The sequence below is a fragment of the Xenopus tropicalis genome, chromosome 8, assembly GCF_000004195.4.
Source record: "Xenopus tropicalis strain Nigerian chromosome 8, UCB_Xtro_10.0, whole genome shotgun sequence".
Classification (NCBI taxonomy): domain Eukaryota; kingdom Metazoa; phylum Chordata; class Amphibia; order Anura; family Pipidae; genus Xenopus; species Xenopus tropicalis.
This window is the reverse complement of record NC_030684.2, coordinates 126,769,198-126,783,630: the sequence shown is the minus strand read 5'-3', so window position 1 is coordinate 126,783,630 and position 14,433 is coordinate 126,769,198. Positions and strand designations below refer to the sequence as shown.

The following is a 14,433-nucleotide window of genomic DNA, read 5'->3' as shown; positions in this document are numbered from 1 at the left end:
AGGTACCCATAACAGACAGAGGACCCCCCAAATCAGCCAATACCTTAAAAAGTTTCAGAGCTAAAAAAAAAGGTCCTACCTGCATCCCTCAGGCTGCTGTTTAACTGCAACACCCATTAGCAAGGAAACATAGCAACTCTAAATACCTTTAAACGTAACAAATAATTGGGGTGGTGAATTTCTTTCTTTAACCTACACCAAACAGTAAATGTGGCTATTCAATCTGAGGCTAAATAAAGTCCAAAAAGACCACTATATGGCTTATATGAGAGTGAAGGTAGAATGTTGACCAGACACTACTTTATACAAATATATAGATGGTTAATAATTGTGTAGATTGGATGACTTATTGGGATGGTTTATAAGTAGGCATTGGAAACATAGCTACCAATCAATGGGAAGACTGAACTAGAACATAGGAGACTTAAAGGAGAAGGAAAGGCTAAGTCACTTGGGGGTGCCAAAATGTTAGGCACCCCCAAGTGACTTAGAACGCCTACCTTGTACCCCAGGCTGGTGCCCCCGTACAGAGAGAACAGCACCAGCCCGGGGCAGCTGCCGGCGCTTCCTGCTTCCTCCTCGCTTGCGCGCGCATGCGCAGTAGAGTGAATAGCCGAACTTAAACATTAAAGTCGGCTTTTCACTCTACTGCGCATGCGCCGGCCCACGGATTTCGCCAGCAGCGCGCAAAGGAAGGAGGAAGCGGTGTCTACAGGTGCCCCGGGCTGGTGCTGTTTTCTCCTAACAGGGGCACCAGCCCGGGGTACAAGGTAGGTCATGTAAGTCACTTGGGGGTGCCTAACATTTTGGCACCCCCAAGTGACTTAGCCTTTCCTTCTCCTTTAATAGGAAGTGATATACACACAATAACACATCCCTTCTCCGAACAGAATAAATACAGAGGAGCTCAGACTGGAATATGGTGGGTTCCCTTGGTGTAGTACCCACCCTTTCCCCAAAACTGAAGCAGGGGGACCTAAGGCACTTGTTCTTGCCCTGTATGAGAGGACAATTCCACCTCCTGTGGACAATGTCGTACTGGGACCCCAGGGGCCCACAAGAAATAATTAGACAATAGGCCAACTCTCCAAACTATTTTCCTCTCTTTCCTTACTCAACCTCTTTATTCTCCTAGTCTCTTTTATATACTGTACATGCCAGCATCTATTCTTCCATCTATTTCTCCCCTTTGTTCCCATTCAGAAATAAGGAATGACCAGGCTACTGGCCAAATAGTTATAAGCAAGAGGGCCCATTAACACCTGGGCCCACCAAGAGTTTTACTGGTATTCTGGTGGGCCAGTCTGACACTGCCTGTGAATGCCTATATTTGAGAGGCTACTCAGTGTGCTGTAGGTACTAGGCCAGTGGCCATCTAGCCGCAGTGTGAATACTGGTAGGTGATGAGGTTAGAGACAACTTGGTTTGCCTTTGTGTACCAGTGGGACAGTGTATTAATGCTGAAACCAACTGAGGTCATAATGCAGTGTAGCAGCAACACAACACAAAACACACCGTGACATAACCCAAGCCTCAACCACTTATTTACTCATGCCCTAAAATAAAGATATAATAGTTATTTATAGAAAGTATTGAGAAATTTTAGTTTATAACAAAATTTGAGGAAGCAAGAAATGTGCACCAAAGAGGTTAATACATTTATCCTTTTTTGTGTGCGAGGGGAAAATATTTATTTTATCATTTGACCACATCGTATTGCATGTACATCAGCATTAGATCTTTCTTTTATCAAGGTAAACGTGATATGTTACAGTAATTCAGCAAAGAGATTCTGTCATGATTTTAATGGTATCGTTTTAATTACTATATTACACTGTTCACAATGCAAATAATTAATTCTACCATTTAAAATTGTATTTTTCAACCAATTAATTTCTTTTTCTTTTAGCTGTACTATTGGTGTGTAGGTGCTATGTTAGTGCATTGTGTACAATGTAACTGGAGGAGTCCCAAGCCGGACTTGGATTATTTACTATTGAGTGCTATTCTGATACCTAGTGGGAGCTGCTATCTTGTTCCCTTCCCATTGTTCTGCTGATTGGCTGCTGGGAGGGGGGGGATATCAATCCAACTTGCAGTGCAGCAGTAAAGTGTGATTGAAGTTTATCAGAGTTTGGGTCACATGGCTTTGGCACCCTGGGAAATGAAGAATATGGCTAGCCCCATGTGAAATTTCAAAATTACATATAATAAAATATTTTGACTTTTAAAAAATGGATTTCAATGCAGGATTCTGCTGGAGAAGCTCTGTTAATTGATGAATTTACAAAAAAAAAAAAAAAACACAGCCCCTCCCTGGCCTTCCCTCCTCAAACCCCCCACTTGGCTGGGGAGGGGGGATTTCTAAAAACTATAAAGGAAGAATATCTAGTATAAATCTAAAGCAACTGGACTTATTACTTGCAGCACAGCAGTAAAGTGTGACTGAAGTTTATCAGAGCACAGGTCACGTGGCCGTGGGCACCTGGGAAAGTAAGAATATGTCTAGTCCCACATCAAATTTCAATACAGGATTCTGATGAATTTTTCCTCTGGCATTTTCAAGAACCCACAGATTGCCAGTCCTGACCTGGTTACCTCACAGTGGAGCTATAAGATGGCAGTCACCTAAAAATAATGGAAGATGTGGAACAAAGTGCAAAGTAATGTGCCTGCATTCATTATTAATTGGCTTTGTCGTTTTGCAATTTGTTTCACATTTATTACCGTCCCTCTGAAGATAATGAAAAATATTGGTTTTTTTTGCAGAATCAAGGTTTTGGTCACATATTGGGACCTAGGCACTGTGTGTGCCTTATTTGTTCACTTTATTTTTTCATTTTCCAATATTTTTATTTTTGGCTTGTTTCAGTATGTGTACTTTGTTTATTGGGGCGGTGACATCATGGTGAAGTCGTTTGGCGCCAAATTCTACACACGGTTATTTAATGGGACTTTTGTAAACCATGAGGTAAGTCCTGTGTGTGCTGAGATTATTGCTAGCTGTATATATATATATATATATATAGGGATACTAATATTAGCTATTTATCTTGAATATCTTTATTAAAAAATGTTCAGGTGTTTCCAACTGGGTGTGTCTTTGTTTTGGTTTAATTGGGTACCTTCCCAAGAGCCATTGGTTATTATTACATGTAACCATTAGTGGTGGTTGATTTGCGGTGTACTGGATTCATGCGCTGCTGAATGAAGACCCCTAGCACGAGCTCTATGCAGGGGCTTTAAGCAAATCTGGACTGAGTTTTAAAATAGGTCTTGGCCACTTGATGTATACAAAGGCCTCACACAGGCCCAATATAGGCGACCAGTCTGTGGGAGTTTATTGTAGCCCCTCTGGCATGCTTAGGATCCAGACTGCCAGCCTGGGCTTGGCTGTGAGAGTGCGTGTTGCGTTATTAAAAAGCAGAAGTCGTGTTATACCTTGCATGTTAAGAGGTATTTCAGACCATCTCCTATGTTTTAAAATGTTTATTTTTCAGATCTAGATGTGACTGATTAATGCTGGCTTTGCTTAGTATTTGTAGTGAGATGTGGAAGGATCAGTTTAGCACCGGGTGGAACAAGTCCCTTTTTCTGTACTACTCTATAACACACAAAGTGTTAGACTTTAGCAGAGCTGTCCCACTGAATTTGTTTGGCGTACAAACCATGCTCCATAGGAAAAAACTGTGGTGTGGTGTAATTATGCACCAGAAACCCAGGAAAGGGGCACAGGAACTTTGGCAAATACATCACTGCCAAAAGCTGAGCATACTGAATGTTGAAGAAAAGACAAATGTCTGTATAACATAGAATAGATTAGATTAGACATAGAGGCAGGGTCGGACTGCACCCCCAAGGTGCCCCCGCCACGCTCCATCCCCCGAAGCGCCCCCCTAACCCCCCCGCAGGGGCCCCCTCCCGACATCCTCCCCTGAGCGCGCATAAGTGAAACGTATCAGGGGAGGACACTGGCAACCATGGGAGCAGCAACAGGCCCACCTGGTTTTTTCTCAGGCTCAGTCCGACCCTGCATAGAGGTAACTGAAATGCATGTAATTAAGAAGCTCAAAAGCTGTTGAAAGTAGTAGGACTCCAATCTGGCCTGGCTGAAGGATAGATTACAAAAAGTGTTGGTAAATGGAACATTTTCTAATTGTGTTGTTAGTGGAGTACCGCAGGTTAACTTGTTTATTAATGACCTGGAGGTGGGCATAGACAGTACTGTTTCTATTTTTGCTGATGACACTAAATTGTGCAAAACTATAAGTTCCATGCAGGATGCTGCCGCTTTGCAGAGCGATTTAGCAAAATTGGAAAACTGGGCAGCAAACTGGAAAATGAGGTTCAATGTTGATAAGTGCAAAGTTATGCACTTTGGTAGAAATAATATAAACGCGAGCTATCTACTGAATGGTAGTGTGTTGGGGGTATCCTTAATTGAGAAGGATCTGGGGGGTTTTGTAGATAACAAGTTGTCAAATTCCAGGCAGTGTCATTCTGTGGTTACTGAAGCAAATAAAGTGCTATCTTGTATAAAAACGGCATTGACTCAAGGGATGAAAACATAATTTTGCCCCTTTATAGGTCCCTGGTAAGGCCTCACCTTGAGTATGCAGTGCAGTTTTGGGCTCCAGTCCTTAAGAAGGATATTAATGAGCTGGAGAGAGTGCAGAAACTGCAACTAAACTGGTAAAGGGGATGGAAGATTTAAACTATGAGGTTAGACTGTCAGGGTTGGGGTTGTTTTCTCTGGGGAAAAAGGTGATTGCGAGGGGACATGATTACTCTGTACAAGTACATTAGAGGGGATTATAAACAGATAGTGGTGGATCTTTTTTCCATAAAAAACAATCAGCGCACCAGAGAATGCCCTATAGATTAGAGGAACAGAGCTTCCATTTGAAGCAGCGTAGGTGGTTTATCACGGTGAGGGCAGTGAGGTTGGGGAATGCCGTTCCTAGTTAAGTTGTGATGGCAGATTCTGTTAATGCCTTTAAGAGCGAAGACACACAGGGCGATTAGTCACCACAACTTTTAGCTAAGCAAGTCGCTGTGACTAATCGTGGCGACTTTTCGCCATAGAGAATTATGAGCAACGCGCGACCAAATTTGTTGCAGGAATTTCGCAGTGACTTTTACGAAAAGTCACGGAAGACGTGGTGACTAATGCCCTGTGTGTCTTCGCCCAAAGAGGGGCTTGGATTAGTACATGAACAAGCATAATATCCAGGACTATTGTGATGCTAAAATCTACAATTAGTATAGATATTGGTATATATAGTTTATATATAAGTATATACTGTAGATAGGTTGGCAAGAGTATGTGTATATATGTGCATGGAGGTTCATTTGGAGGGGTTTAACTTGAGGAACTTTGGTCTTTATTCAACCCAACTTAAATATTTAACTATGTAGTGAGACAGAATAACCAGCACTCTGCATTCAGGGTACATTTTATTTTATGCCAGTTGATCACACAACAAGATTGCCCCTCAGTGTCAAAGCAGTGCCCAGTACCTACAGTATTTCTCCATTATTAATACTACCTTAGTCATCTACATATGTGTTTCATCTTTGGGGGAGTCATGTGTGTACACTTAACACGAGGCATAGTGGTGGCAGAAGCCCAGTAGCCAACCCCAGCTCTGTCCTGCTAGTAAAGGGCTCACAGATGCCGTGCATTTGATACTGATGTTTTGATCTTGCCTAAAATTGTTTCTCACCCGATTTCAGTAAAATGGTTCAGTCGCACACAAAAATAAAAGTATCCTGTCATAAAGGGGTGTATTTAAACAACTGGGAAGCAGCCGAAGTTTGCAATGCCGCAATTGTTGTGGTGGTTTCTTGCCATTTTAATGTAGCCTTCATCACCAAAGGAAGTTCCCCAGCTGCAAGTAAGAAAGGAAAGCTGAAAGTTAATGGCTAGGATTGCTGCTTATCATTAATCATTATTAGATAAAATAATAATGACAATAAAATCCTAGCCACAGAATGAATCTGCTTTCTAATGCTTAATTCTGAGATGAACTTCCCCTTTAAAACTTTCCTTACATGTATACAGTACAGTATCATACATGTTCATCCTCTCCCCATTTATTTATCTCCCTAAGTGCTACAACAGTAGAACTCCTTCATAGAACCATTAATCTGGATCAGAATGTTAAATTCCATGGATTGTAAAAAGAAATAATGATAGTGTGAGTTTTGTTGACATTAGAACAAGCCATAGACTATATGACTTTACCTGTTCTTTACCAGCCAGTACTCCACACCATCTTCTGCACCATATCCAACTACAAGCACTGAATGGTCAGGTGTGGAGCTGCTGCAGTTTGGGTCATAATAAACACCTGTAAGCAGACAAACAATATTGTAACCAGCAGGTCTAAACAAACAAAGGGTATATCCCACCCTATTGGGTTAAGGGAATGTATTCACATTAGCCTTCATCTTCAATTTGTCTATATTTGAAAAAAAATATTATATAGGTGTAAAGCCCGCACATACCATTTTTATACATTCGGAAAGTCTTTCTGCTGGCGTCTATGGCAACAGATACTGGTCCCATTAGTCCAACAACTTGCTTAAGTGTTGCTTCGTCACCATATGGCAACTGTCTGTAGGAGGTGCAGACAGAAGCTTTTTTGACTGGGGTGTAGGAACATTTACCATCCTACATAGAAAAAAAAATATTTATGCCAGTCTGTATACTCACAACCTTTTTTAGTTGTTTCTGACCAAAAAGTAATAAAGGACACATTTATACTAATTTGTGTACACCAAGGGGTAGATTTATCAAATTTATTAAATGTGAGTTTATAGCTTAACACATAAACTCACCCACATTCTATTCATTCCTATAGGATTTTTTTCACCCACTGATAAATATGCTTATTTAAAATTCCATAGGAATAAATAGAACGTGGCTGAGTTTGTATATATTAAGCTACTAAATTTGCCCCCAGGAGCTCAAGTAAGTTTTTTCTGCATGCATGTGCGGTTTTCCATATCTAAAGAACAATTACCTTTCCTTGGTATGGGTAATTCGACTCCAACTCAATCCCATTGTCAATGATGTATCTGAAGGAGGAAACCACCCATCCGCCTTTACAACCATTATTTCCATAGGTCTGGGAACAGTCCAGCAGGTTCTGTACACTGAGTGACTCCAGTTTTCCTGTTCTTCTTTTCATATTTTGACACTCCAGAGCTCCTATGCTGCTGAATGCCCAGCTAGCAATACATGATCCCTACAATTAACACACCAGTTGTTTGTATCAGTGCATTTTAATTACAAAACATCACTATAGTCTGCACCACTTTTCTAGGACTTACGGTACAAAAAGTAGCACACAGTCTTGCTGTGGTGAGAGGTAGGATGAATCCCGGTCATTAGGGTTTATAGTCTAACAATATAAATAAAACTGGAGATACAAACAGACAGGCATGTTGAGATGCTGAGAAAAATTGGTCATATATATAATGATGCTGGATAGAGGACAGCGTTGGTTGCATGGAATAAAACAGTTGTCATGACTTATGGAAAGAGGTTTATTAGAGGCTTGCCTAAAATAGTAATAATTGTGTAGAATGTTTGAGAATAAGTCTAAAGAGGGTGCAATGTAGGAGAAAAGCTAGCTTGAAGCAGTGTCGGACTGGCCCACCAGGACACCAGGAAAACTCCCGGTGGGCCAGGTGTAAGGGGGCCCTCCTGCTCACTGAAAACAAGAGATATAAAGAGGGGTAGTGAATTATGCATTATAACCCTGAAAGGACAACAGATAGTTTGTAGTTGAATTAATTGGAAAGAGGATATTAAAGATAGAGGGCATTAATAAAGAAGAACATCACAATCGTCTACACTTTCACTTAATTACCAGTTAGGTGGCATATTTGGTAAGGAGGGGCTGTATCTTTCTAATGATTCAAGAGTGTTTTAATGGTGGTGAGAATTAAAGAGCATGTATGTGGTTATGTTAGGGGAAGGAAATATAGTATAAGGCTCTATCAGTGATTCTTTTAGATAATATTTAAGGAAGGAAGAGGTCTTACAAGATAATACAGTTGATTTAAAGTTAAAAAGCAAGAATAAACCAGATGAAGAGGAGCAGATTTATGGGTTAAAGGCCAATGCTACTAAAAAGCTGAAAGGGCTACAGAAATGTATCCAAGCTGTGAACCTGGAAAAGTGTGTTCCCGCCATGCTTTGGTTAGATTTGGGCAGCTTAGCATACAAAATGCTTGGGTATGGGTGCAGTTAGATGGATATGTAGATGGCTTATGGAACAGCAAGAGAGTAAAAGGGGGATAAAGATACTGAACACTAGACCATTAAACTGTTACAAATACTGGGTTTCTCAGCATACCTAAGATCTGTTCTACAGGTAAATATCTGCACCCCAATCTGTGAATATATTAATGCTGATAAAATGCTTGTACAATATCTGGCAGCCAAAGGCCACATTTGGTAACCAATTGCAGCCAAACATCAGTTAACATTTACAGGTTCAGTTATCAAATTAAACATTTGGCCGACTACTACCAGATTGTGGAAAATATTTTACATTTCTTTCTTATTAGACTTTTAATGTAAACATTATTAAGGCAGAAGAACAAGAAAAAGTATCTCAGTAGAACTCTAATGAAGGTCTCCTATAGCTGGTACTTACCTGGTCCTTTACACTAGTCACACAGTTTTTGTTCCTCCAGTCTATTGATTCTGGGGGAGAAGACTTTGATATTTCTACTGGAACATCTGTAATATTGGCAATTACTTGAGGTATGAAATTCATCTGTTTGTCGGTCATCTCCTCCGCAACCTGGAAGACAGGAGAACATGTAGCCATTGAAAGCCTATTACCAGATTGTAGCTTAATGGCTGACAGTTGATACTACATTTTTATATAAATAATGTGTTTAAATCTGGATTTATATTTCCATTTTCCATTTAAGGGCATGTTTTACTATGAATTTATTAACCACTTTTGCTGATACTGATCTTGAATAGTTATTAAAGCATTTAACTCACTTTTAACTAATTCCCAACCATTAAAATAGTGGTTGCATAGTGGAACTGGATGTCCTTATTTAGCATACACCTTCTCCTGACACATAGCTTCCCTACTCTCGCTAAAAATAATCTTTTCCTAATGTGAAAGGGGCAGTTCCCTTGCTTTTGATCTTAAGGGGTACCCCTAAACCTATTCAAATCATCTTCAAATACATTTTTCTGCATTCAGTATTGGGCCCTGTATGATAGCCACAGTCAATGATGAGACTATCAGTCCTGGTTTTCACATAGCTGGATATATATGTTAGTTCTAAGTTTTCAGTTAGGTTTAATCTAAAGAATTGCCTTGTAGGTTTATGGACACAGGTAATCAGTAAAACTTGAAATAACTGTAAAAAGAAAGCATACTGTCTCACCATATCACCAAGATGGTTCATTCCAACTTCATAAGTGTGAAGTCCCATGGAATATTCTAGGTTGTGAAGCATGATAAATTTCAAGGTGTCCTCCCAGATTAAACGTCTTGCAAGTTCCTCTCCCTGTTATATTTGAAATATAGTGTACAGTAACTGCTGATTACCAAAACTTTACAAAAAACCTTAATGAAGGGATGGTTTGCTGTTGGATAAAGATGGACAGAAGAAGTGATGCCACTGCTGAATAAAGGAGGGGGTGGGGGGCTTGGGGTGCTAAATGTTAGGCACCCCCTCCCCCTGGTGATTGTAATCACTTGCCTGATACCCAGGCTTATGTTAGCAGAAAACTACACCATCCAAGGCTACTCTTCAGCAAGCCCACAGAGCAATCCTCTACCTAGTGGGAAGTCGAACTTTAACAGAAAAAGCCTTCTTTTTTACTCATTCATTGGCCCCAGGGAAAGAAGAAAAGGAAAAAGAGGATCATTCCATGGTGCTCACTAAAGAGTACCCTGGGCCGGGGCAGATTTCTGCTAACAGGAGCACTAGCTCAGGGTATCAGGTAAGTAATTACAATCACCAAAGGGTGATCTATTTTTGATAACCCCCAGTAATTAAGACTTTTCTTCTCCTTTTATAAAAACCCAAGTTAGATTTGTGTATCATTTTCTCTGTGGCCCTCTGTTTGTCCTTTAATCTCTCTAAACTTTATCCCTATACCTTATCCCTATCTCTCTATGTCGCTCACAAAAGGGGCAGAAGATGCAAAGTGCCTAAAACTTCTATGCACATGTGCCAGAATGACAAAACTAAGCCCCACATATCTGCAAATTGGCATTAAACTATTACTGCAACTACCCTTAGAGGCAGGATTCCCCCAAAAAGCCAGGACCCCAGTGCACTGTGGAAAAAATATAGTTGGAAACTACCCTGTTTTTCAGGTGTAACTCCTGGCCAGAGCATGAAACGTGTTAAATAGATTTATGCGTGATTCTATACCATTATGAAAATCAGTTTCTCTGTTCGTATCTGCCCCAAAGATCCTTACCTCATTTTTATAGATTTTTTTGTGTGTTTGAACCCACAGTCGCCAGTGGTTGTCTAAGCTGGGATCTGGCTCACAATGAGCAGTGAGTAGCAAGGCAAAAAGTCCAATGAGGCACTGCCTATAGAATCCCATAGTACTTTTCTGCAAAAAACAAATATATATATAAACATATAACAGATGAGGTACACATCACATTTCTATTAATATGCTCAGTAGCAGGGCTGGACTGGGCCGACAAGGCACCAGGAAAAAACCTGATGGGCCCTGCCTACCCAGACCCTGTACCAACCTGTAGGTACCATCGCTCCCCCACTGCCTTTCCTCCCCCGATTGCAATGACGTAAGTGGGAATCACCCCACTATTCTAATCTAAATCTAATCTCATCAAAAAAACTATTTCTTTGTTAAACTACAGTTTAATTGTTATTGTTACTTTTTAGTATTCAAGTCCTTTCCTATTGATATAGCAGTCTTTCATTTAAGCCACATCCTGGTTGCTAAGGTTATTTGGTTATTAGCAACTAAATAGCTGCTGAAACTCTAAACAGAAGAGCTGCTGAACATCAACTGCATAGAATATAAAATGAAGACCAATTGCAAATTGTCTCAGAATATTATTCTCTGCATCATACTAAAAGAGAAATACCCCTTTAAACACCTTCTAGGCTAAGAGTGGTGATATATACAGCCGGTATAGACAAGGTTTAACCCTCTAGCTGTTTCAGAATGACACCACCCCTCCTCCCTCAGCCAGTTCTACAGATGGAAGGCCTTACATAAATACACATATGGTGAATTACAGAAGGCTGCCATTGTTGAACCTTCTTATTTAGGTACCTCAAAGGGTGAAGCCAGAGCTGAGAATATCTGCTGTATCTGTAGGATGACAAGAACCTCCACACCTGCAGGGAGATGCTTCTTTCAGTTTAAAGTCTGTCACCACTGCTTTATAATAACAGGAGTGGGTGGTTCAGTCCGGGACATCAAAAGATCAACAGGGGCCTGAGTGGTGACAATAACAAATGAATATGGTGATATCATATCATTTTATTATTACCAAATTCAGCGCAGCTCCTCATCCCCCCCACCTTGCCTTTGAAAGTGCTGCCAGCTCAGCTTTATCACAAATTCCACAAGGTTAATAGCACTTGAATTTTTGTTTTCTGTGGCCAAAAGTATTTAAGAAACTAGGTATGGGATGGTGATAACACATTTCACTGTATTAAACACGTTCAAGGAAAACCTATAACTGAAGTATGGTTCATGCTCTTTCCTCCTTCTCTTACCACATGTCCTCCCCTTCTCCTCACTTCCCATTTCCTCCTTCCCTCCTGTGCTATTATTTTCTTCCTATTGCCCTTTTGCTCTCTCCACATGACCCTTTTGCTCTTCTCTCCGCTTCAACCCTTCTTCCTATGTGCTTTCCAGTTCACTTATACATTATCTGCACAGCCTTCTACTCTTAAATGATGCTCTCTGTACAGTGGGTAGGTCTTTAGGAAAATATATTGCATAAAACAGCTCATATGTAAAACCCTGCTTTACCTAAATAAACCGTTTTCATAAAAATACACTTTTTTAGTAGTATGTGCCATTGGGTAATCCTAAATAGCAAATTTAATTTTAAGTACTAAGGGGTTCATAGGATTCACAGTGCACACAAACAAGCCAAGGCACACATACATGCTAGGCCCCATCAGCCAATGAATGGGCAGTTCTGCCTTTTACTCCCACACTACTTCCTGTTACAGTTAGAGCTGCATTATTTCCTGTCAGCTGATCTCTGAGGGAGCACACAGCCCATCACTAAATGGCGGCTCAAGGGAAAGGATGTAAAAGGGCAATATTTACTGATATATATATTCCAGTATATATATACCAGTTTGGTAAGATGTTTGGTATCTTTTATTGAAGGTTATTGGTTATTTAGCTTGAAACTATAGTGGCCCCTAAAACATGTGCATTTGAGGGTTAGGATTAGTAAATAAGAAGTTTAGCCATTCAGATACAGTGCTGGTCTTACACGTAAACTATTTTTTTTTTCTCGTTTGGATACTGAGGGTTGCAGTTGAATAGGAGCTACAGGCTTGCCAGATAAACATAGAGAACACAGCTAACCACTGCTCCACTGGGGGACCCTACGGTTAATTCCCTCCCTGCACTTGCCTTGGAGAAGACTAAAGGAGGATTCGCAGCGAATTTTCACATTTCCCCAGTGCTGAATTGTTTTGCGAAACTTCACCGCAGAAAAATGAATCGCACGGAATTTTGTTTTTTGCGTCAAAAAGGCGCGAGCGACAAAAAAATAGACACAGGTGGCAAAAAATAAAACGCATGACAAATACGTTTCGCACTGTTTTGCGTATTTTCTTGCTGTGTCGCGAATTTTATGGCGAAACTGGACAGATTCTCTCATCACTACTGAAGTGTGCTTTGTACAAGGGGAACCTATGCTGGCATCAGGACCAGGCAGTGGGGGGGGGGGTGCAATAGGTATGTACCTCTTCTGTCTGCCTACCCCTAGACCATACCCTTCTCCCCTGGCCTCCCGTTCATCATAGATCCTTGTCCCCCACCACACATACGTGTGCGCTCCCCCGCTGCGCCGTCACAAAACATGCGTGCTAGTCTGTGTGCATGTAGGGAAGCGAAGTGGCCGGTTGGGTTGCCTAGGGTGCCAGTAAGGCCTGCCACTGCCTGCCACATTAGGAAATGAACAAACTTAGGTGCTATTTCTGCTGAATGGTGCTTAGTACAGTACCACTGTTCTAGTACAGTTGTAACATTGCATATTTACTAATAACGCTGGCTAATAAATGCCATGAAGTAATAATGTATGCAGGATATTAGCATGGATATGATGCAGATAATGTTGCTGATGCTAATATGGCTGCTGCAGCCTTTTTCACAGGAAAACTTACAATAGAGATAAGCCCTGTGTTTTTTCTGCAACTTTTGGCAACCATAATTAATCCATTTCTGATTTTTTAGAAATATACACAAAATCATAAGAAAAATTGTAACAGGGAATACCAGCAATTATGTGTGTTTGGTGTTGATAAATGTGACCTTAGTCATCAGCTCACATTAATGTCCCTAATTGCACCCCCACCATTAAGTTCTTCGAACAGTGACCCTATGTGGCTGAATCGCAATGCACAGCAGGTTTGCTTTATGTCAGAGAGCAGCAGAGGTTATCGGAGGGAATGCCTCCATGTATCTGCCACGAGATCTGCTCCTTGACTGTCCTGCTACAGGCAAAGACCAGGATATCTGTAAGAGCCACACAAGTATTCATTGCTTTGCACTTATACAAACCTCTTTCACAATCAGACTTGTTCTGTATTGCTACAATTTCACAATCAGACACTAAAGAGACCATTTGCCAACATTTGTATTTTTTTTTCTCATTTTGCACTAAAACAAAAGCACAAATTTTTCAACATTTATTATGCATCAAAACCACGAAAACCACTAATACAAAACTTTACTAATCTAAAACCTGTCAAGGTCATGTAGAAATCAATGAGAGTTGTCCTAGGCAAATTCAATCTATATTTAATTTGTTCGTTTATGTGGTGTTTCGGGGGGGGTTTCATTTGAAAGTCTACAAAGGTTTGTGGGAAAACAAAAATCAAGAAAAGTTTTCATTACGCAATTAAATTCATTTGTGCTTTTTCTATTTGGATCATTTAATAAATGAATAGACATCCATGGCTTTAGATAATTAGTTTAGTTGTGGTTTCAAAAACCCCTAAAACTACAAAAATGAGAATGTCAATAAATGGGCCTCCCGGGGCAGATCTATCAACATGTGAGTTTAGAGCTTAATACATAAAAACTCACCCATGTTCTATTCATTCCTATGGGATTTCTAGAAGTGTATTTTAAAAGAGTGAAAGCTAGAACTCACCATATGATGAATACGATTCTAAAAATCCCATAGAAATATAAAT

General features: G+C 40.4%; 1 protein-coding gene across 1 annotated transcript; it reads right to left on the bottom strand.

Moving 5' to 3' along the window:
- Positions 1 to 5,438: 5,438 nt before the first annotated feature.
- LOC594890 (uncharacterized) lies at positions 5,439 to 11,371 on the bottom strand. The gene is made up of 8 exons (NM_001083352.2): positions 11,315 to 11,371; positions 10,478 to 10,618; positions 9,430 to 9,552; positions 8,673 to 8,822; positions 7,029 to 7,253; positions 6,511 to 6,676; positions 6,248 to 6,353; positions 5,439 to 5,891 (listed from the first exon to the last, which is right to left on the bottom strand). Exons 2-8 carry the CDS (start codon positions 10,607 to 10,609, stop codon positions 5,792 to 5,794), a joined length of 1,002 nt encoding a protein of 333 aa, NP_001076821.2. The 5' UTR covers positions 10,610 to 10,618; positions 11,315 to 11,371; the 3' UTR covers positions 5,439 to 5,791.
- Between the last annotated feature and the right edge of the window lie 3,062 nt (positions 11,372 to 14,433).

Excerpts from the sequence above, each read along its gene's own strand:
- LOC594890 (NM_001083352.2), bottom strand. The coding sequence starts at position 10,609 with ATGGGATTCTATAGGCAGTGCCTCATTGGACTTTTTGCCTTGCTACTC. Across the intron at positions 6,677-7,028 it reads ATTACCCATACCAAGGAAAG|GATGGTAAATGTTCCTACAC; the intron begins GTAATTGTTCTT and ends TTTTCTATGTAG. Across the intron at positions 6,354-6,510 it reads TTTCCGAATGTATAAAAATG|GTGTTTATTATGACCCAAAC; the intron begins GTATGTGCGGGC and ends GTCTGCTTACAG.